This window comes from Phoxinus phoxinus, assembly GCF_949152265.1.
Source record: "Phoxinus phoxinus genome assembly, chromosome: 4".
In the NCBI taxonomy this organism is placed as follows: Eukaryota; Metazoa; Chordata; class Actinopteri; order Cypriniformes; family Leuciscidae; genus Phoxinus; species Phoxinus phoxinus.
In genome coordinates, this window is record NC_136879.1 from 34,742,617 (window position 1) to 34,765,906 (window position 23,290).

The 23,290-nt window shown below is 38.1% G+C and overlaps 1 protein-coding gene and 1 long non-coding RNA gene across 3 annotated transcripts in view; both read left to right on the forward strand.

Annotated features, from left to right (window-relative positions):
* Positions 1–4,253: 4,253 nt before the first annotated feature.
* LOC306997150 lies at positions 4,254–6,781 on the forward strand. Of its 2 annotated transcripts, XR_013797279.1 has the most exons (4): positions 4,254–4,462; positions 4,782–4,856; positions 4,947–4,978; positions 5,384–6,781. It is a non-coding gene; the product is annotated as an uncharacterized lncRNA (long non-coding RNA). The 2 variants fall into 2 exon arrangements; XR_013797280.1 differs by having other exon boundaries at positions 4,254–4,856; positions 5,384–6,552.
* Positions 6,782–18,380: 11,599 nt separating this feature from the next.
* Positions 18,381–23,290, forward strand: part of dscaml1 (Down syndrome cell adhesion molecule like 1) — a 90,683-nt gene continuing 85,773 nt past the window's right edge. Inside the window, exon 1 of the mRNA XM_079609485.1 lies at positions 18,381–18,550. Coding sequence (XP_079465611.1) covers positions 18,508–18,550 — 43 coding nt within the window. The 5' untranslated portion in view covers positions 18,381–18,507. The remainder of the gene's footprint in view (positions 18,551–23,290) is intronic.

Genomic DNA, 23,290 nt, shown 5'->3' on the forward strand with positions numbered 1-23,290 from the left:
TTAATAATTTTGGGGTCAACTTACAGGAACATATTGAAAGATACAGTACAACAGTTAGCATGTAAAAAAATCCCTGCAAGAATTGCAATTAAGAACTCTTACTTATCAAGTTGACATTTTGAGTAGAACAATATAGTGTCCATTTTACAAAGTTTTACATGTTGCTGTCAATAATTAATTGCAGGTGGTGTGATGCAGCTTAGATCAAGAAATGTTGCTGGTTGTTGGAATAATAAACTAGCACCATGTGCCCCTGAGCAAAGCATTGCAGATAAAGTTAACATCGTGGACCTGAAGTGTTTGTTTGCCTGACAAGATCTGCATGTAGAATTGAAAAGCAAACTGCCCTGACTGAGGCTTTATGAGTCACTTTCTCTTCAAAGCAGCGTGTGTTAATCATTACAGTCAGAGATATGGATTGGAAAGAAACACACAGAATCAATATGAGTGCTATCTTAAGAAAGCCTGAAGGAGCTGAATAGAGAGAAATACCAGAGGGTCTGCAAATAACCCTTTTCTTTTTGGCTATGGAGTTATGGCTCTTTGGATATGAGGGGTCAGTGTATTGGGTTAAAGATTTGAACTGGAATCTGTATACTTCTGATGCACAAAGAAGCTTTAGTCTTTAAATATATGTTGAATTATTTATAACGCTTCATTATAATTTGCATTGGCAGTTTTGTAATTCCGGACCGTGACCCACAGAAAGAGCAGCCATGTCCTCTGGAGCAGGTGAGTCTCGTTTCTTCAGAACACCTCTCCTCCTCTCCTCAGTTAATGAGAGCTGGAGAGAGACTTGTGTCCATAAAAGTAAGCCCTGCACTGTGAGGTTTTCTCTATTATTCTCAGAGGTGCTGTGCTATTAAAACAGAACAAACACTTTAAAACACACACATTATGGGTTTATGGTACTAAACTAATTATTCATTGTATTTGTGGCCAAAATGATATAACGGCTGATTTTATAGGCCATAATCTGTGAGTGTTTCTACAACTGTGAGCACTTTTAACTCGGTGGACAAAAAGCACATCTCAGATGATTTGTGTTGTGAAAACGAATGATTATTTTATATATATATATATATATATATAAAATGTCCTACTCTTTTGTCTGGTTATATAAGCTAATTTCATTTTATATATGCTAAATTCACTCAATTAAATATTTCCACACTTTTTGCAGAGTTTGAAAAAATATTGAACAAATATTCTGTTTATTTTTTTTAAGTGGTATTTATTTTGACCCCCTCCCCTCTCCCCTCCCTACATACTATGCACTAAGTATGTAAATAGCCATTAAACAAAAGAAGAAGAAAGTAGTATGGCGCACTTTTTAGAGTCCGTTTTCATTCGTTGCTCTGTTGAGTTACCATGAACATACTCTAAGTTGGCTGAACATAGGCCTACTCCCAGATGCGTTCTTGGAAAGTTTGGGTAAATCAACATAGTTCATTGTATGTTTGATGGTAAGATATCCTTGCTTTCTGGAATACCCTCCAGTGATCGACAGGTGAAATAGTAGTAATACTTCTGATAAGTGTGGACACACATTCGGTGGACTGAGTAATCTGATCTTATCAGACGTTAACAAGGTGCAGAGCCATCGAGACTATAAATGCCTCATTCATTCATTCAGTCATTCAAATAGCTTTGCTTCATTTATTTCCGTCATTGCAAAGAACATCACATTTTAATTGTATTTTATTCAATTTAATTCTGTCTCTCTCTCTGTTCCCCAGCCCATCCTACAGTAGACCCTGATGCAGACTTTGTCTATGGTAAGTCTGAACAATCTTCGTCTTGAATAATTCATTGTGTTTTATGTGAACAATAATATTCAAATTAATATCAGAATATTCTTAGGCCTACTGTCATATCCAGAATATGATAACATTCTGAATTCTACAAATCTGAATAAATGCCCATTCACACCAAGAACATAACGTAAATAGTGTAGTCCACATCTATAACAAAAATGAACGACACAAAGGAATAATGGTTGGAATCACTTTCTGAATGATTGTTTTCCAGCTGATATATAAAAAAAGCATTGACAGTCAATCAGAATTAATCATCGTGAATTCAGAATGAACCATGCTTGTATTTCGATGGTATATTGCAGTATTTTTTAGGATATAAATGATTTATCCATGCACATCATTATCATTTTTTGTTTTAGTTCTTTGTGCCCTAACCTTTTATCAAAATAACCTACCCTCTTGCAGTGACATTCTCCATTGATGTTGTTTACTGGCGCGAGGACAACCTGTCACTCATGCAAACTACTACCATCCAATCAATTCTCCATGGACAAAATCAAGTCCCGCCCAACCTTTTTTTCTTGTTCGAGAAGTCGTTTCACTCCCATAGGCTATATGCAAGGGGGTAATCCATCCGCCGGAAACGGAAGCCTCCGCGGGCGCCGCCATTGTAGCAGAACTTCACCTGCTGTTAGCATTCCATTGACTCCCATTCATTTTTGCGTCACTTTGACAGCGAATAACTTTACATCTGAGGCGTCCAAAGCAGTAGCGGCGCCAGGATTTTGATTGTAGGTGGGCCTCCAGAAAACTGGATGGGCCAGTTAAAATAAGCCAAATAGTCCCCTTCATCTCCGTTTCAGCGCTTTTCTGAGGACAGCGACCACGTAGCCTACCTACGCAACACGTTCTAATGAAAGTGCGTATGATCGTATCTATACCACGAATTGTATTTCTCGTGTCATTTATACGCCAAAAATGTTTTTGGTTTTTTTGCCTGCGCATGACACACAGTTTTCGCGTGCATATGGTACGCACTTTATGGCGTGTAATAGGCAGGCACTCCGCACCCCTAATCCTACCCAAGGGGTTTACAGTGCGTATATGCACGCAAAAACATGATTAAATGGCATGAGAAATAAAACTCTCTTGTGTCGCTGTCCTCTTGTCTTGGCAGTAAACATAACTTCATTGATCTCTTTTGAACGTTCAATAGGCTACACAAAAAGACTGAAACGGAATTATATATTTGGAGGGTCTGTTTCTCTCTCTCCATTTATTTACCAATCATCTTTCTTATAAATTCAGAATGACAGAAGAACATATCGTCGACATGAAATAACAGCAGCATTGAAACTGACACAGCTGCTAAACACAAACAGCAGGAAAAAACGATCAAAAATGATTTATCCTGTAGCTTATTTCTTCAGAATAATGAAATGAGTAACATATCTAAAACAACAGCATAACAATCCGATAGCTGATAACTAATCATTTGTGGAAGTACTGGTATATAGCCTACATGTATTTTATAATGGGTAATTTGTTTTTATTTGTTTATTTTTGTGTGTGTTTTCTAATGGACCCTGAGTCTGACAATAAAGTTGAACTGAGCTGAACTGAACTTATCACACATACACACAATTGAATAAAAAACAAACATATTTGAATAACTTTTAAAATGAGGTGAAGTTGAACATGGAGCAGTTTTTCCCGTGTACGGGGATGGAAAACCCGGAGTGGAGTCAGAGCTGAGTGATTACAGAACGCTTAGAGTGGAGAGAGGAAAGTGTTTTCGCTCCACTCCAGGCTTTGATCACATCCCCCTCAGTAATGTAAATAGGCTACACTTCATCTTTCCTTAATTTAAGACCTATTCAAACTGAAATTAAGACATTTATTACACTATTTGAGAAACGTAAGCATATTTACGGCCTTAAAATTATGAAAAGTGAATAAAAAAAATTAGGACAGGCGGGAACCCTGCAATTAACAGAAATCCGTCGTAGCGGCGGAGAACTTTAATCCCTGATACAGACAGCCTTTGCGGGCGGCCTAACCTTACTTGCCTTGCTGGTGTGAGGGGGTGGCTACTGGAGGACTTGTTGGGGAAAGGGCGGCCGAGCAGGACGGAGTTTCCTCCTCCTGGTCCAGCTCCTCTGAGCATTTTTTGCTGAATTGAAATGAAAATAAGCTGCTTTGTTTTGTTTTGCGTTTCATATTAGCTACTGTATGTGTCTGTCTCATTGAGCTTGCTTGAAAAGCTTTCGCGCTAAAGTCATTCATTTCATTGGATCGCTTGATGGTGACGATGCAGCCTGTGGGCAGGCTTAAGAGTCCACACGTGGGGTAGAAGCCGCTGATTGGCGCTTTCACTCAAAGCTTTCCTCTGGCTGCTTATTGGATGAACTGGGTCAAAATGGGTGGGCCCGGACCTAAAATGGGTGGGCCCAGGCCCACCCGGGCCCAATGGTAGCGCCGCGGCTGGTCCAAAGACTCCATTTGTCCATTATTTATTAACTTCCGTTTCAGAACACTTGCAGCGTGTGGGGAGGATCGCCTATCTCCTTTGTGTGAACTGGAAGTAATGACAAAATGTTTTTGTAACGAAAAAGCTTGTTGAAAGGACCGAAAATTGCCTGTCGAATATTATAGGTTGTATTTTTAAACGGAATGAATATTTTGGACGTGAAATCTTAAAGGTGAATATGGATTATTGAAAAACGTGTGTGAAATGTTTTGAATTGAAATATTCGGAGCTAAATATACAACCACGTTGATTTTCAGCCCATAAAAATGCAAGCCCTAAAAAATACAAAGCATTTCAGCACGGTTAATGTTAATTTTTTTTAGTAGTGCGATTCAACAAGCTTTTTTGTTTCAAATATTTGTCATTATTTTACTCCCATGGTAGCCTACTGCCCTTAATACCCGTTAGCATATTTCTGTATCAAGAATTATGCGTCATGTATTCCTTAATCAGAAAATGTATTCAGAAGCTGTTGTGGCTCTGATTCACAGACTATGAGAGTCTGCGGATTGGGGGCCTGGTGTTTGCAGGGGTCATTGTGGTGCTCTCTATCCTTCTCCTGACGGGTAGGTGTTTAGCGTGTGTGTGTTTGTGTCGATTATGAGTCATGCCAAATCACTCATGTAATGTGTAATGATGAATGTCTGTTCCTGTAGGTAACCGCATCAAACGGTGTGGCAAGCCTAAAGTAAGTGCACGTAACTTATTAATGTGTTTCTGGTGACATCTAGTGGTCAGAGTATTGTACAAATATTGTCGTTTCAAACGATGAAAGATTGGCGCTAGTTGTCCATTTCTACTTTAGTGAATATATCTTAGAGTAGGTTTGGTTTACTTTTATTGGTAGGGATAAAAATAAAAAAAAACATAAAACAATGAAAAATAGTCTTCCTATATCATATCGTGAGAACACATTGTTGCTTTTGCTTTTTTCCTACTGTTTTTGTTGTTGTCGTGGGCTTAAAATGAATTTTAATTAGTTTGTCTGTAACATTGTTACTGTAACATTGAAAGAAACAATATAATTATATATTTAATGCTTGACTTTCATGAGTTGACGGTCTTTAAATGTCTGTGTATTTGTGTCTGTCAGGCGAAGCATGGAGATGAAGAAATTTAAGATGGTTCGTGTCATACTGGATGGTTTGGGGATGCGAACAGCCTGTGAAAGTCCTATTAATATACTTTCGTTATTTAATTGATGTGCTTCATTAAAAACATTGATTTGAAAAAACAGATAATGATGTTAGATACCAATAAAGGATAGTTGAAAAGTTTTATTGAAAAATCATTTAATTATGAGTGAAATTGTGTTTATATTCATGCAACTTTTACTGATTTCCCTTATTTATACTTGAAATAAGAACGTATACCTTATAGCCTTCTGATAATATAAAATGTTACACACTAGAGGGCAGTAAAGGTCAGCTTTTGGGACACAACCTTCAACTCATTCAGGTGTTGCACATTAAAACTTGTGTCGAGTGTTGGAATGATACTTGATGCAATGAGTAGGCTACTTAGTTTTAATTTTAAAATTAGCATTAAATTGCTTCTCAGGACTGAATGTGAGGCTAATACAATATAACAAATAAAGAAAATGTTATATTTCCATGTGTATTGTACTTCATAAACAAATGCATGTGATTATATAAAATAATAGCAGTAAAATGAATTATAGCTGATATATTGTAACTTGCGTGCTATTTGCTTAACATCCTAGCATTTTAATACTTAACCTTCTTTTAAAAACATCACTTACATTCTGTAAAACAGATACGTTTCCATTTAAATGTATAATGTTTGGCTTCAGTGGAGTTCCAGGAAACATCCTGAGGTTTGTTTAGCCTGAGCAAGCACAGGTTTATGCAGATGTGTGCGTATTCACTAATCCTGAACGATCATTTCTCAAGATTAAAACCTGCATCCTGTGCAAAGATCAGAGATAAACGGACTGGCTAAATTCTGCTTCGCTCAGGTTCCTGTCCTATACTTACATAGGGGAGAGAGGGCTGATGGGTCAGTTACACTGTCCTCAAATATGACATGCTCAAAAATAATCATTAAAATTACTATTATTATTATTATTATTACACCACTATTATTATTAGTGGCCAAAAGTGATGTCTGACATATTTTCCCTTTATTCAAATATTATTCAAAATGTGTTAAAGATTTTAAAAGCATTTTGCGTAGTTGGATTCAATTGTTTTATTTATGATAACGCAATGAAACATGCCGAATTGTGCAAACATAATTTTTTATTTGCCAGCCTGACAAGAAATAATGAACACATGCAAAAACAAGAGATCCAATGAAATATTAATAACTGATTATTTTGTAGTCAATTTTCCTCTGACACTCTTTGTGAGTTTGTCTAATGTCTATGCATTTAATAAAAAATAAAAAAATAAAATGCATTGTAAAATAAAACCTGGAGCTGTAGTTTGCCTTTTTTTCCAAATAATTTTGTCAGATAAATTCCTCAACCAAGTAAAGTGTTTTGTTTTTTCCTCTTATTTAAAATATCTAAAAAATATATAAAATATTTTCCTCATAATGTGATGGTTTCATCAAACTTGTAGGGTCATTAAAAACACATATCCCCCTCTACATTTTGTACAGTATATATCCGGTCTCCACAAATAAATAACAACAATTCATAATAATAATTAAAAATGCTAAACTTAATAAAAAATAACTTTGTTAAAAACTTAATATGCAAAAAAAAAAATCAAAAAAAAAATCAGCAGATGTGAGGTTGTGAAACATTTCATCCATGTGCATTTCATAGCATGCACAGAAAAAAAAACCTACATTAATTTCCTTTCTAAAAGAGAAAAAGTATGTACTCTTTGATTCTTTAAAGAAATCTACATGTTTCCCTGAATCTGCTTGCAAAGTTCCCTGATAAACTCACTAGCTAACTAGGTTTGAATAGTCACGATCACCTTTCTCTTTCACTGAACTGTCATAGTCGGAAGTGTGTTTTCCATCCCCTAATGCGCTGCTGGGGTTGTGGGCGACTCTAAATGACGTTTACTCATATTTCAAAAATGTCCCTTCATCTAACTGGCATGACACTTGCTGGCTGTTCTCACACTTCTTATATCTACACAGAAAAAAAGAGAAATGTGATCTTAGCTTGTATGTTAGTGTGACAAAAAAGGTCAGGATGTTTAGACCCTGCATAGGAAATTAATGTGGAGGGGAACCAACACTTTTTTTTTCAGAACACAAATACACAGAAATGAAGTGGCAACACTATAACACATCCACAATGTGGAACACTCAAGCTCATAATTGCAAAAAATATATATATATTCTTCAGTACAAAAAATATATTCTTAACTTTGAAAAAGAGTCATTTTTATTGTTATGATGATTTTATAATGTACATCTAAATGAAAAGTTGGGAATTGCAAATGAGCCATTGAGTAATCCTCATGCAGACTTCTAGTGGCTGTAGTTGACATTTAATGTTATTTTCATTTTAAAAGTGTTTGTTTTCCAGTTGATGAGCAATCTTCCATGGAACATTTTTCATGGCATCACCATGAATACAATTGAAAACATTTAGATTTTCTTTAAAAAGTGAATTTTACACAAAATGTTGCTATTTTAATATGAATAAAAAAAAACAGAGTTAGTGATATTGTGTATGTTTTAAACAAAATTACATTATTACAAATTCACGTTATTGCCTGCGGTCCGGGCAGAACCCAAACATCCAGAGTCTAAACAATATCTGTTTTTCAGTACTACACAGTGGTGTGTAAAGTAAATGTAGAGTAAATGTATAACTAGTTACTGTACTTAAGGATATTTTTTGCTACTTTTACTTAGTTTCAAAGTTATTAGCAACTTTTACTCTCTTCTTGACTACATTTTTTAAATAAGTATCCGTACTTTACTCCAATACATTTGTAGTTTGTAACTCGTTAGATTTTGCATGACACCTAACTTTTTCTGCAGCAGTTTATTTGTGCAACAGAAGGAGAGATATCGCCATCTACAGGTCATTGAAGGTACTGCATCTTGTGTGTTTTGCCCTTGATTACCCGAATTTGTCAACATTAGCGTTAGCAATAGTAGCATTAGCATGTAGTTGCTGAATCGCAGATGTTTCATATATGAGATGAGGACGAAACCAGTACATCCAGTGCAAGTAGGCATTAACTATTTCATTTTACTTAACATTATTTTAGTTATCCGTTGATATAATGAAGAGATATTTTTGATGGATATTGGTTTACTTCTGCCCTTTTTGAGCACTTGAGCTTAACTAAGACTTGAGTGTTTGTAGAAATTTGAGAGGCGTTTAGTTTTATTTCTGTTTTAAAAAAATAAACGTGATTGCTCTCTTCTTGAATCAACTAATTCTTGTTTTTTTTTTCCACTGCATTGTCTCTTAAAGACTAGTGCATATTTGAGCCGACATTAAGTATGAGTAAAATTATATTTAAAGTGTTAGTTCACACAAAAATGGAAATTCTTTCTTTAATTACTCACAATTACTTTCGTTCATCTTCGGATCACAAAATTAAGATCTTTTTGAAGACATCTGAGAGACTGCACTTTTTTGCGGTTCAGCAAGAACCAATGAGGTTCATTCTCGTGTTATACGCAGCACGTTTGAGCTTCTGTAAGAACCAATGAGGTTCATTCTCGTGTTACGCAGCACGTTTGAGCTTCTGTAAGAACCAATGAGGTTCATTCTCATGTTACGCAGCACGTTTGAGCTTCAGCAAGAACCAATGAGGTTCATTCTCATGTTACGCAGCACGTTTGAGCTTCAGCAAGAACCAATAGGCTTGTTTGAGATGCGCCTTGCCTCGCCTGAATTGTATGCGAGAGTAGGCGGCTGCAGTGATGGGAGGAGTGAAAAAAGCGCAGGCAAGCCGGACAGTTCTCTCTTCTCGTAGTGGATCTGACACCTGTGAGATCAAAGATGGATATCGCGGGATTCACGCTCGTGCACAGTGTTGCTAATAAACTGGATGTAATTTAAGTTCTGTTGCTTTTATAATAAAATAAATATAATGAACAAGACACCCAAAGCACTTGTTATTTAATCCCATTCCAAATACGTGTTTATAATCATTTTGTTCTTTAATACAGACATGTGTTTTTATAAAAAAATACATAATCACATAATCCATAATAGAGGTCGCACTGTCAGAGAGTTTGGGAATATTCACACATAATTTATACACATAAACCATGATATCAGAGTTTTAAAATCAAACATTTTAAAAGAGAACAATACATCATGGTTATTTAAACCAATGAGCATGAAGCTGTGTCATCAGCAAGTCGTTTCCCATCATGCTTTTGATCAGCGCAGTCGGTGGAGAGCAACTGCGCGCAACTGCAGAATCCGACACGTGCGGCTTGCGCTCGCGATAGTGTTTTGACATACGTCAGCATGACATCAGAGCCAGGCGGAACGCAGTCGGACACATTTCTAACCGGCATGCATCTCGCGCTGATCACCGGTGATCGGTTCTGCGCAGATTTTGCTCATCTCAAACAAGCCTAATATTTATTGTTATTGCGTGTGTCGACCATGTTTGGTTGAGCTTTTGTTAATAGGCTTGTTTGAGATGAGCAAAATCTGCGCAGAACCGATCACCGGTGATCACCACGAGATGCATGCCGGTTAGAAATGTGTCCGACTGCGTTCCGCCTGGCTCTGATGTCATGCTGACGTATGTCAAAAATCTCTCGCGAGCGCAAGGCACACCTGTCGGATTCTGCAGTTGCGCGCAGTTGCTCTCCACCGACTGCGCTGAGCAAGAGCATGATGGGAAACGACTTGCTGACGACACAGCTTAATGCTCATTGGTTTAAACAACCATGATGTAATGTTCTCTTTTAAAATGTTTGATATTAAAACTCTGATATCATGTTTTATGTGTATAAATGATCTTATTCCCAAACTCTCTGACAGTGCGATCTCTATATTTATTTATGTGATTATGTAATTAAAATATATATATATAAACACATGTATTAAAGAAAGAAAAAAAGATTGATAAACACTTTTTGTAATGGGATTATATAGCCTAACAAGTGATTTGGGTGTCTTGTTCATTATATTTATTTTCATATTTAAGCAACAGAACTTAAATTACATCCAGTTTATTAGCAACACTGTGCACGAGCGTGAATCCCGTGAATCCCGCGATATCCATCTTTGATCTCACAGGTGTCAGATCCACTGTGAGAAGAGAGAACTGTCCGGCTTGCCTGCACTTTTTTCACTCCTCCCCTCACTGCAGCCGCCTACTCGTCTCGACTACACTTCAGGCGAGGCAAGGCGCATCTCAAACAAGCCTATTGTTTGCTGATTAATGTTTAAACGTGAATAAAAGCCCAAATTCAATCTGTTCATCATATAAAGTGATCGAGTCTCTCCAGAAAATGTGGACTAAACCGCTTAATTCATATTAGTTTTACTCCATATTGAATTTTTGAAGTGGTAGTTGCGTAGCTGTCAATATACAGAAAGCTCTTAGATCTCATCAAAAAGATCTTCATTTGTGTTCAGAAGATGAACGGAAGTCTTACAGTTTTGGAACGACATGAGGGTGAGTAATTAATGACAGAATTTTCATTTTTGGGTGAACTATATATATATATATATATATATATATATAGAGAGAGAGAGAGAGAGAGAGAGAGAGAGAGAGAGAGAGAGAGAGAGAGAGAGAGAGAGAGAGAGAGAGAGAGAGAGAGAGACATAAGCTTTGAAATAATATTGAATGAAACCTGCTAACGAGGTAGGTCAACTCACTTTATTACACACTCTTCTACATCACATACTGTTTATCATGCTGTATTTCAAAGTCTTGGTCATTGCCTTTACGGAAAGTAACGAACTGCACGGTTAGAAGAACAGAAAGAAACGGAGAGCTGGAGAAGAGCCAGCGCTCAGGAAGTTTGAGGTATTGTTCTGCAAGCTGACAAAGAGCATTAATCACCGCTCTAGGCCTGAGCTTAATTATGCTTGAATAAATAAGTCATTAAAGGCAGAGACAGGGCCTGTCAGGCGCACTCCTGAGCTCAAGCAGTCCGCTATAGCGACACCTTCATCTTTCTCCTTCTCTTTTCACTCTCTCATTCTCTCTCTCTTCTTATATTTCATTAAGACACACAAGGGAACAGCGTTGTTTGTCCCAATAATGGGTTTCCTTCAGAAAATTGTGCATGTGCATAAAGAGTTCAACATTTTTACATTTAAAAAAAAAAGTAATTTTAAGTATTCAACGCAAAGTATTTTTTAAAATAATTAATATAATTATTTTTCATTATGCAAAAGTTAGTTCCAGTCCTCGAATCACCTTATTTACTATGTTTTATTTATATTTCCCTTTTATATGCTTTTCTATAACTTCCATTAATTCTGAAATATATTTAGGTTTTATTTCCCAAAGGACAACTTAAGTGCTGTACACTTAAGAAAATTATACTTCGGACCAATTTGTCACAGCCAAATTTTAATTTTATTCTCAAATCATATGTATGGTTTGGTTAAAGCCTTAAATTTTGACTTAACATTAATCAAAAATACTTAATCTTACCCATCTCTCCCCTACACTGTAAAAAATGTGGCTGCGATTAGTTAAAATTTGTTGAGATAACTTAAATATCCAACTCAACCAAACTAAACTAAAGTTAACTAAACTTAATATTTTAAGTCAAGCTTGAACACATACTTTTTGAAGTTGAAACAATGTTGGATTCTAAGTTGTGCTAAATAATCGCAGCAATTTTTTTTACAGTGTATGTAAACCGAAGCTAGAACCTGAGCAAAGCTGAATTTATGTCGATTTAGGCATAACACCAGGCGTTGATGTACTTTAAACCCTTATGCTTTGTTGTTGGTTTGAGTATATTTTCAGGTCATTAGTTATCAAGAATACAATAGGCAATGAATAAGGTTATAATTGATATATATAAAATAATTTGGAAATAAAGTTATCTTTCTTTTTTGCATATGGAAATAAGATGAAGCAAGTATATATATATATACCTAGTGCGGCAGTGTTAATGTGATAAAAATCTCAATAAGCTTGCAGAATAAGGTATAAATAGTGGTCTGCTTACAGGTGCTCTTAATGGTGAGAGGGTCAGCACTGGTAGGTTCCCACACACAGAGGAGTGTTTAGGCCTGTAGGGTATACGTGAGTGCACTGGGTCTTGTTGCAGTTGGTCAGCATTTTAACACCCCTGCTTAGAGCTTAAGGATATACTGGTTTAACTTGTCGTGAAAATAAATCCACTTGTTTGGCTTTGTTAATTTTGGGGGAGGGGGGGGGGGGGGGGCTGTTGTGACTGTAGCGTGGGAATCAAGATACAATCTAGACACACAGGTCTGGATGGAAACTTCTACTTTAGAACAGAACAAACCATGTTGTACATTCAGCAAATGTGGACTAGAGTCTATCTATCTATCTATCTATCTATCTATCTATCTATCTATCTATCTATCTATCTATCTATCTATCTATCTATCTATCTATCTATCTATCTATCTATCTATCTATCTGTCTATCTATCTATCTATCTATCTATCTATGTTTATCTATCTATCTATCTATCTATCTATCTATCTATCTATCTATCTATCTATCTATCTATCTATCTATCTATCTATCTATCTGTCTGTCTGTCTGTCTGTCTGTCTACTCAAGCTATCTGTTCTTCAGATATTCACCATTTGTTCTTCATGGAAGAAATAAAATGCAGGTGAGTAATAGTATGATTTAATGTGAACAGTTTTAACCCTTGTCTGCATTGTAAGATCTTCCCACTAGATGTCAGTAAGTATTCTAATTGATTCAAATGCACTGCATATCGTTATCGCACTCTCATATACACACCCAAGTCCAGGGGAAAATATCATCCCGTTTTGACCTCATGAGCGTTTAAGAGACATATTTCATTTTGTGATAGGATCATTTGGATTGAATTGAGTTACAAAAGATCATACACCGTGTCCTCTGTGGTCAGAGAAGTCCGTACAAGCACTAATTCATTTAGAATGAAGAATTAATCAAGGTACAATCAGCTCATTTTCTGCTGATAAATTTTAGTCTTTAGGAATACACAGTTGAATCATATATATATATATTCTTTAGAATTTATACAGCATATTTTTTTTAAATATACTGATACTTATCACATTTACATCCTTCTTAGCCCTTCACAGATTGCTTATCCATAAATGCCCTCCCTGTTTCACCTTTTCCCGACTTTTCTCCTCTCTCCAGTTCCTGCTCCACTGTTTCTTCCGACCATAATGGCGAGAGATTCTCATAAGATAAACACGTGAAAAAAAAAGGAAGATCAGGAGATGAGAGATTTGCAAAGCGAAACAACCAACCCCCCATTCCCCTCTTTTCCTCTCTCTCTCTCTTTCTTTTCCTCTCTCTCTTTCATTATCCTCCCCTGCTCATTTGAATAAATTAACACCCCCCTGACGTCTCGCTTCACCACCTTCCTCTTCCCCCCGATTTCTCCCCCCTCAACAGGCTGCAGGGAGAGCGAGAGCTCCAGAAATATCCTCCTGTTTCCACACACGTTCATTCACTTACTCCCTCATGCACATAGACACAATCACACCCACCCTCTAATACACCAAATTCATCCCGAAAGCTCGGGTTCAACAGTCTCGTCTCCACTAACGCAAAACAAACCCCCTCCTCAGCCTGCAAAAAAAAAAAAAAAAAAAACATAAATTACGAAATAAAACATTTGGTCTTGTAAAAAAAACAGAGTGGTGCGCATGCGCCGTCGCGGGTCCCTCCCTCAGCTGACTGACTTGGTACAGCTCACTGACTCATTTGACTAATGCTGGCGAGCGTAACATGGCGTACAGTTCTGTATCAGGCTGACTAATTAGCGCCAGTGCAGCTCCAGCGAAACTGGGCAAGTCGTACGCCGCCATGCTAAACCAAAGCACCATCTGGGCCTCCTCGGCCGCCATTTTGGATCTGCATGGCGCTAGTTTGCATAGAGCACTCTAATAGGCGGCCATACTGCAGGGGGAGCTGGGAGAAATGGTTAGCCACCATTACGGAAGGCTAGCTATTAGTGCTCTCCCGTTACCTGCGTGTGGCTGAGGTGGGTAGGCACCAACCCTTGCTCCCTCGCTTCCACTCTGCTACCACCCTCTACCCTCAGTGACCTTGCAGGCATTTGGTTGGGGAGGGGGGGGGGGGGGGGGGGGGCTCTCTGCATTAATACCAGATACATTAGCGTTAATATGATTCTACCATGTAGCCATGGCCTGAGGGGGACTCTGATTGTCTGCGTATTAGCATTACCCTTCTCATTAGCCCACCCGCTTCTGCCTTCTCCGCTCTCTCTCCTTCCTTCTCCTCATTGGCGGACTCTCTCCCTCTCTCTCTGTCTCGTTCTTCGCTTTTCTCCAGGCAACAGATGAGAGAGAGTGATGCAGATGATTTGTATTAGCAATGATTTCAACAGTAGCTGCCTGCCTGCAAGTCAGTGGTCACTTCCTCTCTGATGCACATTGTTTCGATACATAGACAGTTCTAGATTTCTTTCAGCCAGTGCGGCTTGTACTTTCTTTCAGAGTGTTTGTGTGTCTCCATAAGTGTGTGGGAGGGTAAGGGTAGCATTCCATCTTCTATATTTCCACTTGTTACATAAGTGAGTTGAGAGGAGAGGTAGAGAGAGGCCTCTGTAGGAAACAAAGAGTCGGGCTGATCGGCTCAACTGCTCGTTTCTCTGCTTGTTCTTTTCCATAGAAACCACTGCAGGAAAACAACTGTATCCGTATCAGAAATATTCAGGAGCTTACTGGTGGGATAATCCCTATGTGTGCGACCACTTCCACGTGATGGCCTAGTGTAGAGTCATAGTCGAGACCAGCTCATTATAGTCTTGGTCCAGTCATGGACTCAGGAGCATGTTGACTGTCTTGACTTGGACTCGAACCTGTTCTGGTCTAGACCTTGACTTGGACTCAAATTAGCTGGTCTCGACTACAACACTGGCCAAGGTTATCAGGGGTCATCCCTCTTGACAGTCTTATGAATTTCACATCATTGTGCCACTGTGATGACCCTATTGGTCATTCATTTCAAACTAGATTGGTTGCTCTTAGGGTGTGCTCACACTTGGCATGTCAATTTGATTAAAACAAACTCTGGTGCGATTGCTCTGAACCCTGGTACGTACCAATCAAGTTGACAGTTCGACTGGTGCAGTTCAACTGAAATATGCAACACAGACCAAAGACATGTGAACGAGCCAAAAACAGGGCATGACGTCACAAGATGCGACCCTAAAAAGACAATTCTCAACGCAATCTCACGACCAATTCGTATGAATTTGTACGACCTCACTCGTATGAATTTGTACGATTTGTCTAAACCCACGTGATGGGTAGGTTTAGGGGCGGGGTCAGGAGTAGGTAATTCGTATGAATTCATACGATTTTGGCAAATCGTAAAATATGTACGATTTAGCAAAAAACTTACAAATTCGTAGGAGTGAGGTCGTATGAATTGGTACGAATTAGCCACCTCGTAAAATTCGTACGAATTGCCGTGAGATCGGGTTGGAATTCTCAAGCAAACCTGATTTCTCTCATCATAGTCGTGACGTTGCCCATTAAAGTTTGGTACAGGCATCAGTACCGCTTCTCCTTGCAGCAGAACTTTTTTTGTTTTGTATCTTTAGGTTAGTTGTTAAAAAATACTTTGATGGCTAAGCGAACCAGGCCTAAATGTATTCTTTTCTTTTCTTTCTTTTTTTTGTCCGGACCAAAAGAACCAAGAGAACCCAATTACAAGACAAGAGTGAACACATTGTTAACATTAACCCAACCCCAAACAAGGGCCATTGTCAGGTGAGGACAACCAGGATCGTTGTCCTAGACACACTCTCCGAAAAATGTGTAAAAATTGTTTAACTTGTTACGGGGCAATACCTTGAAAATGCATCTTCGTTCCTTATACCCTAAAAGTTACATATGATTATGGTACTCAGTCTAAGGTACTAATGTGAACCCTTTAAAGGTGCTGCCCTAGTGACAAGTGGTTCTTCCCTTAAAAGGCAGCATTTTTACATGGGATTTCTTTTTCTGACATGTTATAATGTTGGGGGGCTGCAAAGATTCCTTATGGTATAGTCATTTGGTAATATTTTTGTAGAATTTTGTACAAGTTTTTTCAGTGACACTGTCCCAAAGCAGACTGCACGAATGTCAACGTGAGGTATATGGCTTTGTCCGGAAATTTCATGTTCTCTATCCATACCAAAAATGTATAAATTAAAAAATTTGAATGCAGTGAATTGTTGCCATTTTGTACACTCTGAAATGCAAACTTGTCTTTAATAGGGCCATCCATGCAAGTAAAAAACTTTGCAGAATTGGATTTAACATGGTTAAACTAAGATTTGTTAAACTAGGCTGAAAATCATATACTCGTATTGGTTGCTGAAAGCATAAACTTAATATATTATTATCTAGAGTAGTCATAATTTACATATAATGTAGACCCCTAATCAGGGATGGAGGATTCTGCTGAACATAAATTCACTAATGATTATTCCATTGAAATGATCTGAAATGACATGAGATGAACTGGTGTGTTGCTGACTGTCCCAGGATAGGGGCTGGGGCTTGGTAAGGATGCGTTGCTGTCAGCGTGTGTAGAATCACATGTCGGTGTGATGGATTTCTGTATCGGTTTATTCTCTGACAGGGCTGCACATAGCCTATAATCAATAGCAGTACAGCATGTTACAGATCAATAATTACCCGAAGAGAGAGTGTGTGTGGGAGTGTGAAGCCAGAGCGCTGGAGCGGAACCATCAAGCCAAACACTGTAACCATTGGTTGCAAACAATCACTTTACACATTGTAGTCATTTCTTAAGTTTTCCCGGGTGGGGAGGTAGTGTGCCATACTGTAATTTTACACCCAGACATGCACTCTAGCATTGTTACATAGCATTGTCAAGACATTCCATATCCATTACTGCTTTATTCTTTATACAATGGAGATGTTGACAATTTCCATAGCCTACAAACACTGTCAAATAGATTTTATTTATTTATATAAGGGTTCAGTAATGCTAATTACAATTCCCACTGTTTAATAAAATCTATTCAAATAAATATTTGTTTTTTCAGACGTTGAAGGTGTAGAAAGTCACCAGACGATAAAGCCGGGGTGGTCTGTGAGCATTATCCGCCACTCCAGACAATACACGGTACGCCCTTCGCATGTCATTCCTCTCATTTTGAGCGCAGAACAATGCCGGCGATTCAGACATTCTTCGGTGCGCCTCTGAAGCACGCGTTCTCCCTCATTCACATACGTTAATGTATGGAGAGAGCGTGACCGGGTCTCGTGCTGTTTATCTAAGGACGCACGCGTGCCACTCAGCGATTAAGACATTAAGAACGTACGCGGAGCTTTTTGCGCGCAACATTTACACGAACTTTACTTTAAAATGACTCTCAGTCCTGCCGGAAAAAAACACATGGTTTGATTTGCAAATCTTGAGTGGTTTAAGGTGGTCCCCCCAGACTGGTCATGCTGGTTTTTTCCGTCCTGGTCTGTTGAAAAGTGCCTAAAACCAGCAAACAGGTCTGGCTGGGAGACCACACAAGGTTTAAGCTGTTTTTCTCAGCAGCGTTGCATCAATGCCAGATTTCTGACAATAAAAGATAAGCCGTTGACATCGCGAAAAGTGGTCCGCCGTGCGTAAAAAAAAGCAGCAATTTAGTTCCCAGGTGCGCCATGGTAACATTGAGTGCCACATAATGCCCCGGCTGACTCCAGCCACGTGGACCGCTCACAACAACAACAACAACATGTTAAGTCCTGTCCTCTCTGATGCACTCAACCCACCCCCACCAACAAAACTCCGCGCGCCGTCCTCGCCGCGTCTCTCTCTGGCCCCGCAGCAGCACCTCTCCATCTCGCCGTACCATTAGACTACCGAAGGAGGGGCCGTTCGGATGACGGTCCCGCGGAGGGGAGGGTACGAGAGGCGGGACCAAAGTCTTCCCCGCTTCTCGGCGCTGACGAGTACGGGACTAGGGCTGGAGAGATCGCCGGGGAGCATCGTCACCACTCCTGCACGGAGCCTCGCCTGGCCGAATACTGCACAGTGCACACGTCGGGATTGCAAAACATTCCTGAGAAATATACCTGCTATTTATGGCATGTGGCTGGTAACTTTACTCCTGCTGTATTCTTTTCAAGAAGGTACGTAGTCAGTTTATTTATTTATTGCTGCTTTTTTTACTTGCAATGTGGAAAAATAACTGCACAATTAATTAAATTCAATTCAATTAAGTGGTAATTTGTTTGCACACAAATTGCACTGTTCCAAGTTCAGTGGATGGAGGGTCAACGTTATTTTATTGTGCGCTCGCATATCTGGATTTTTAGGAAGTTTCTTTCCCTCTAAAACTAATATACAACTTCGTTCAAAATGTTTTTAGTTGCTTAAAATGGGGAAAAGTGTTTCTCTAGTCGGCGATTAACGACCAACAGAAGATTGTGAGACTGTAGGATCTGCATGTTCCCGTGCGCAAAGATGGGGGAGATAGCATGATTTGTATGCAAGATATGAATATGCTGTTGAGTTATGAATATGTAGAACGGGAGCAGATTTTTGCATCGGTCGTGTGCATTTGCCATACACCTTTGGCCTTCTGTATGTTGCTTGTTGGGAAAAGTAGAGTTGGTCAGTGAGGTGTCATTTTTTCTGCTCTTGATACTTTTTTTTTTTTTTTTTTTTTACTGCGCTAGAATAAGAATGTAATTTTCTTGGATTTGAATAGGTCTGTTCGTTGTTTATAGTAGCATGCTGTTGTATGCCTTTAGGGAAAATAATAATTGGTATTTTGTAATAAAAGTGCATATGTCTGTGGTAGAGGGTGAATATATCTGCATAGATCATGTGAAAAATAGAATGGCTTATGCAGCCTCATTTCCAATTAGCACTGGTGCAATTAGTGGTCCTCCATTTTCTATGCCAACAGATTCCTGGTTTGACTGTGCTGATGGTGGGTTTGATATGGCACATTTGAATTTGTTTAAATGCAAAACGAAGATGTGGTTTATTTTGATCATAATTAAGGTTATTTATTTGCTCATTCAGTTAGTTTTACGCATCAATTTCTGTCATGATGTCTCCTCAACAATTTTGTTTTTGACACCTCACAGCATACATGCCCCTCCTTTCCTCACCCTCCAGCATTGGAGATATGCTTTCAGTTTTTGCTCATATTTTCCCCCCTAAAATTATTTTGCAAAATATTTTTGGATGAAACAAAACGTCTGTTTTAAAGTGTTCTTTATCTGATATTGCATCGTCAAGTATGACTTTTTATTTGCCCAAAAACAATTCAAATCCGAATGCTTTACCTGGTTACAGTACTTGAGTTTGGATGCTTTAGAATTGAAAATATTTTTAAAAATATATTTTAATGTCATTTGATCGGGGATGTAAGGTCAGGATTATTTTGTTTCTCTTCCAGTGTGTGTGTAGGTTTGTAAAAGAGAACTGTAGTGTGTATTAATGTGTGTTTGTGTATGTTTGTGTGTGTTCTTGAATGGGGGAGGAAGGGTGCAGTAGGGCGTAAAGTGCGTAAAAACGGGATATGGAGGGCGCAAACAAACTTATTTTTGTCATGTTCTCTTTTTATTTAATAACTCTCATAGTTTATATAGAGTTTTCTGTCATTCTCACAATATATATCTTATCATGTATCTTAAGCTCTGATGACACGGTCGATAGGAGATGTAAAACGCACATCAATTATCATACATGCATATGCATTAGGACTGCGTATTTTTCCGAGAGGGCCGCGCCTCCATCTTTTTCACTTTCAAGGAATGTAAAAACATTTCTCCTTAAAAAGCTTTTTTCCACCTTTCCAGAAATAATTGTGTTATCATAAGAACACATTTTAGTCGTTTTTGTTTAGAAATGAGCAGCCATTTTAAATGTATTATTATGCATTATCGTGACCCGGGCAAGTTGTAACATATTACCCCCCTGCCTCACACCTGAACCCCGGGCTGGGAAACCGAATCCAGGGTAAATTGTCGTCTCGAGGGCCAGCTTGTCTTTTTATGGAAATGCAACTAAATGAAATGAAAAAGGCACCGAGGGATGCTGCAGTATTGAAGGTTGAAATGCACATTGTTAATTGCATGTGACTTATAATTTGATAAAAAATATTTTAAAAAATATAATTAATATTATTATTATTATTAACAAAAATAATAACAAATAGTATAACTATTATTATTAAACTAATTAATAAAGCCTTAGTTTATTGGAAGGATTTTTAATTGTGTTAATAGGGCCTATAACATTTTAGAATTAATCCATGTTATCCAGATGTTGTATACTCTTTGTGATAGGTCTCAATTAAAAAAAAATCAAACAAATGTTTTTTTTGGTTTTTTTTAGCTTTAATAATTTTATTTATAACATATTTGCTTGGATATTAAATAATGAATAAAGGGATGGTAGGCAGTGTGTGTTCGCTTGCTTGTGTGTATCTGTCCAATATTTATTTTAAGGATCAGCAGTCGTCAGGTCGACAAATTTGTGTGGTGGCTGCGATATTATCCGGTCTGATCCGATTTTCTGAACATTTGCCTAAATTAAAATGTGATTGAAAGGAGCTTGCCATGCACGTACAACACATCAGACGCTTTCAGAGTCAGACATATTATTATTATTATTAGTAGTAGTAATGGTCATGTTTCACATCAACCATAACAGAAATATCTGAACATGTACAAAAAATTGCCCACTTTCATGAGATTTCACCTCCAAACTGCTCGCAATGTCAAACCGGCTCCTCACATCAGGACACCTCCATCCCACCCGGTCTCCCCCTCATAGAAATATGCAAAATTGGTTTCCTTTCTCTTTCCCCCCCATCAAATCCCCTGTTCTTCCCAGCTGCGCAATTAGTAGGAGATCTGCCGCATCCCCCACTCCAAAAGTAAATCAGGTCATTGGCCATAAGGACTCCATTTATTTATCTCTCTCTCTCTCTCTCTCTCTCTCTCTCTCTCTCTCTCTCTCTCTCTCTCTCTCTCTCTCTCTCTCTCTCTCTCTACTCGTCATATACACCTGTTCCTCTCTTCTTTCCATGACACTGTGTTCACTTCATTATAATACGATACTTCCTCTATAAAAATAAAGAGTAAAGCCATGTGTGAAAGCAGCTTGAGTCACAGAGATAAACACGTTACTCCCATGAATTGTGTAGTAATGCTTGAACTTTTCTTCTTCTTGAAAATAAGATGTTTAGATTGAACAGGTTTGTCCCGTCAGTGAATTTTTTATTTTTTTTACTCCCCAAGGTACGAATTATGAATGTTCAGAATTGAAAAAGAAATCCCAAATTATTCCCAGCTAAATAATTTTACTCACTGGATAAAAATAAATAAATAAGTAAATAAATAAAAAAGTTAGTCAAAGAATGTGTTTTATTCCGAAAAAAAGTTGCAATCAATAAAGTAACATTAAATATTTTTCAGGCAATTGTGGGGAGTCGATTATCAATATATATGTATATGTATGTATATATAGCCTATATATATATATATTTTGTTGTTGTTGTTTTAATCTTAGACTCTTGAAATTAGTAAATACATTAGCAAATTGTTTACTATGGCAGCTTCCTTTCATGGAATTAAACAGCTCTGGTCATGTGACTATTTACACCAGTCATGTAAAATATCCATATAAAGTCAATCTGAACTCTGTGTAAAATGCACAATTAACTATTTTTAGATCTTTCAAACTCAAAAGAAAACTGGTGTCACAAATGCAACCGGTGAGATTTACTGAGCTAAGCGCCGTGCTATTCTTCCCTCCACCTAAAATCACACCCCGCCGCTCGACCTGCCATTTCAACTGAAGTGCGGTCAAAATAAAAATCTTTGTGTCACTCTCGCGTTCCGCTTCGACAATTGACCGCTGTTCTTCTTTCAGAGCTCGTGTGCCGGTGAGTTAAGCGCGTGAACAAACACTCCTCGCCTCCTGAGAGCACCTGTCCATCCAATCGGACACCACGCGCGAAGCATCCGTTCTATCAAGAGTATGTGAATAATGTGAGAGTATGAAGACTAATGTGACGTGCGGTATCAGGGCGCGAACTGTGAGGGTTTGACTCCTCTATTTAAAGGCACAGTTAACCCAAAAATGAACATTCTGTCATCATTTACTCACACTCAAGTTGTTCCAAAATTGTATGAGTTTCTTTCTTCTGCTGAACACAAAATAAGATATTTAGCAGAAAATGGGTTACCCAAGCAGTTGATAAAACCCCCATTGACTTGCATAGTAGGCTATGGAAAAATCAATGGGGTTTGGTTATAGCGATATTCTTCCAAATATCTTCTTTTGTGTTGAACATAAGAAAGAAATCCATACAGATTTGTTTTCAAACAACTCTTTAGTAACAATAAAAGTTACAGAATCAATTCGTCAGTGCACTACGTAACGTTAGTCGCTCAGGAACAGAAGTAGCGGTAACCATAGCAACAGTACGCTGCGCGCGCGCTTTCCATTATCTGACGATCAGGAAGGGAAAAACAACACAACTGTCATTAGGCTATTTGTTTTATTATAGTTTTAAATTTCACAGATATATTCACTAGCACAAATAAATACTGCTTGGTTTAAAACGTCTCTAATACAATAATAGTCAGGTTTATTATAGGAAAGAGAGCGTCAACATTCTGTTAAACGTCTTTCAGTTCGATAGAGGAAATGGGTTTGTGAGACCAACCTCGAGGGTGAGTACGTTAATGATGACAAAGTTATTTTCTTCTTCTGTTTGTCAACTGTCTCTTTAGATGGCGGTTAGATAAGGGTGAGAGGTCCTCAACATATTGCGAAAATTACTGTCAGAAATGACTTATCTGACATCTCTGAAAGTTGTTGTTTATTTTGGGTAAGTTACATGC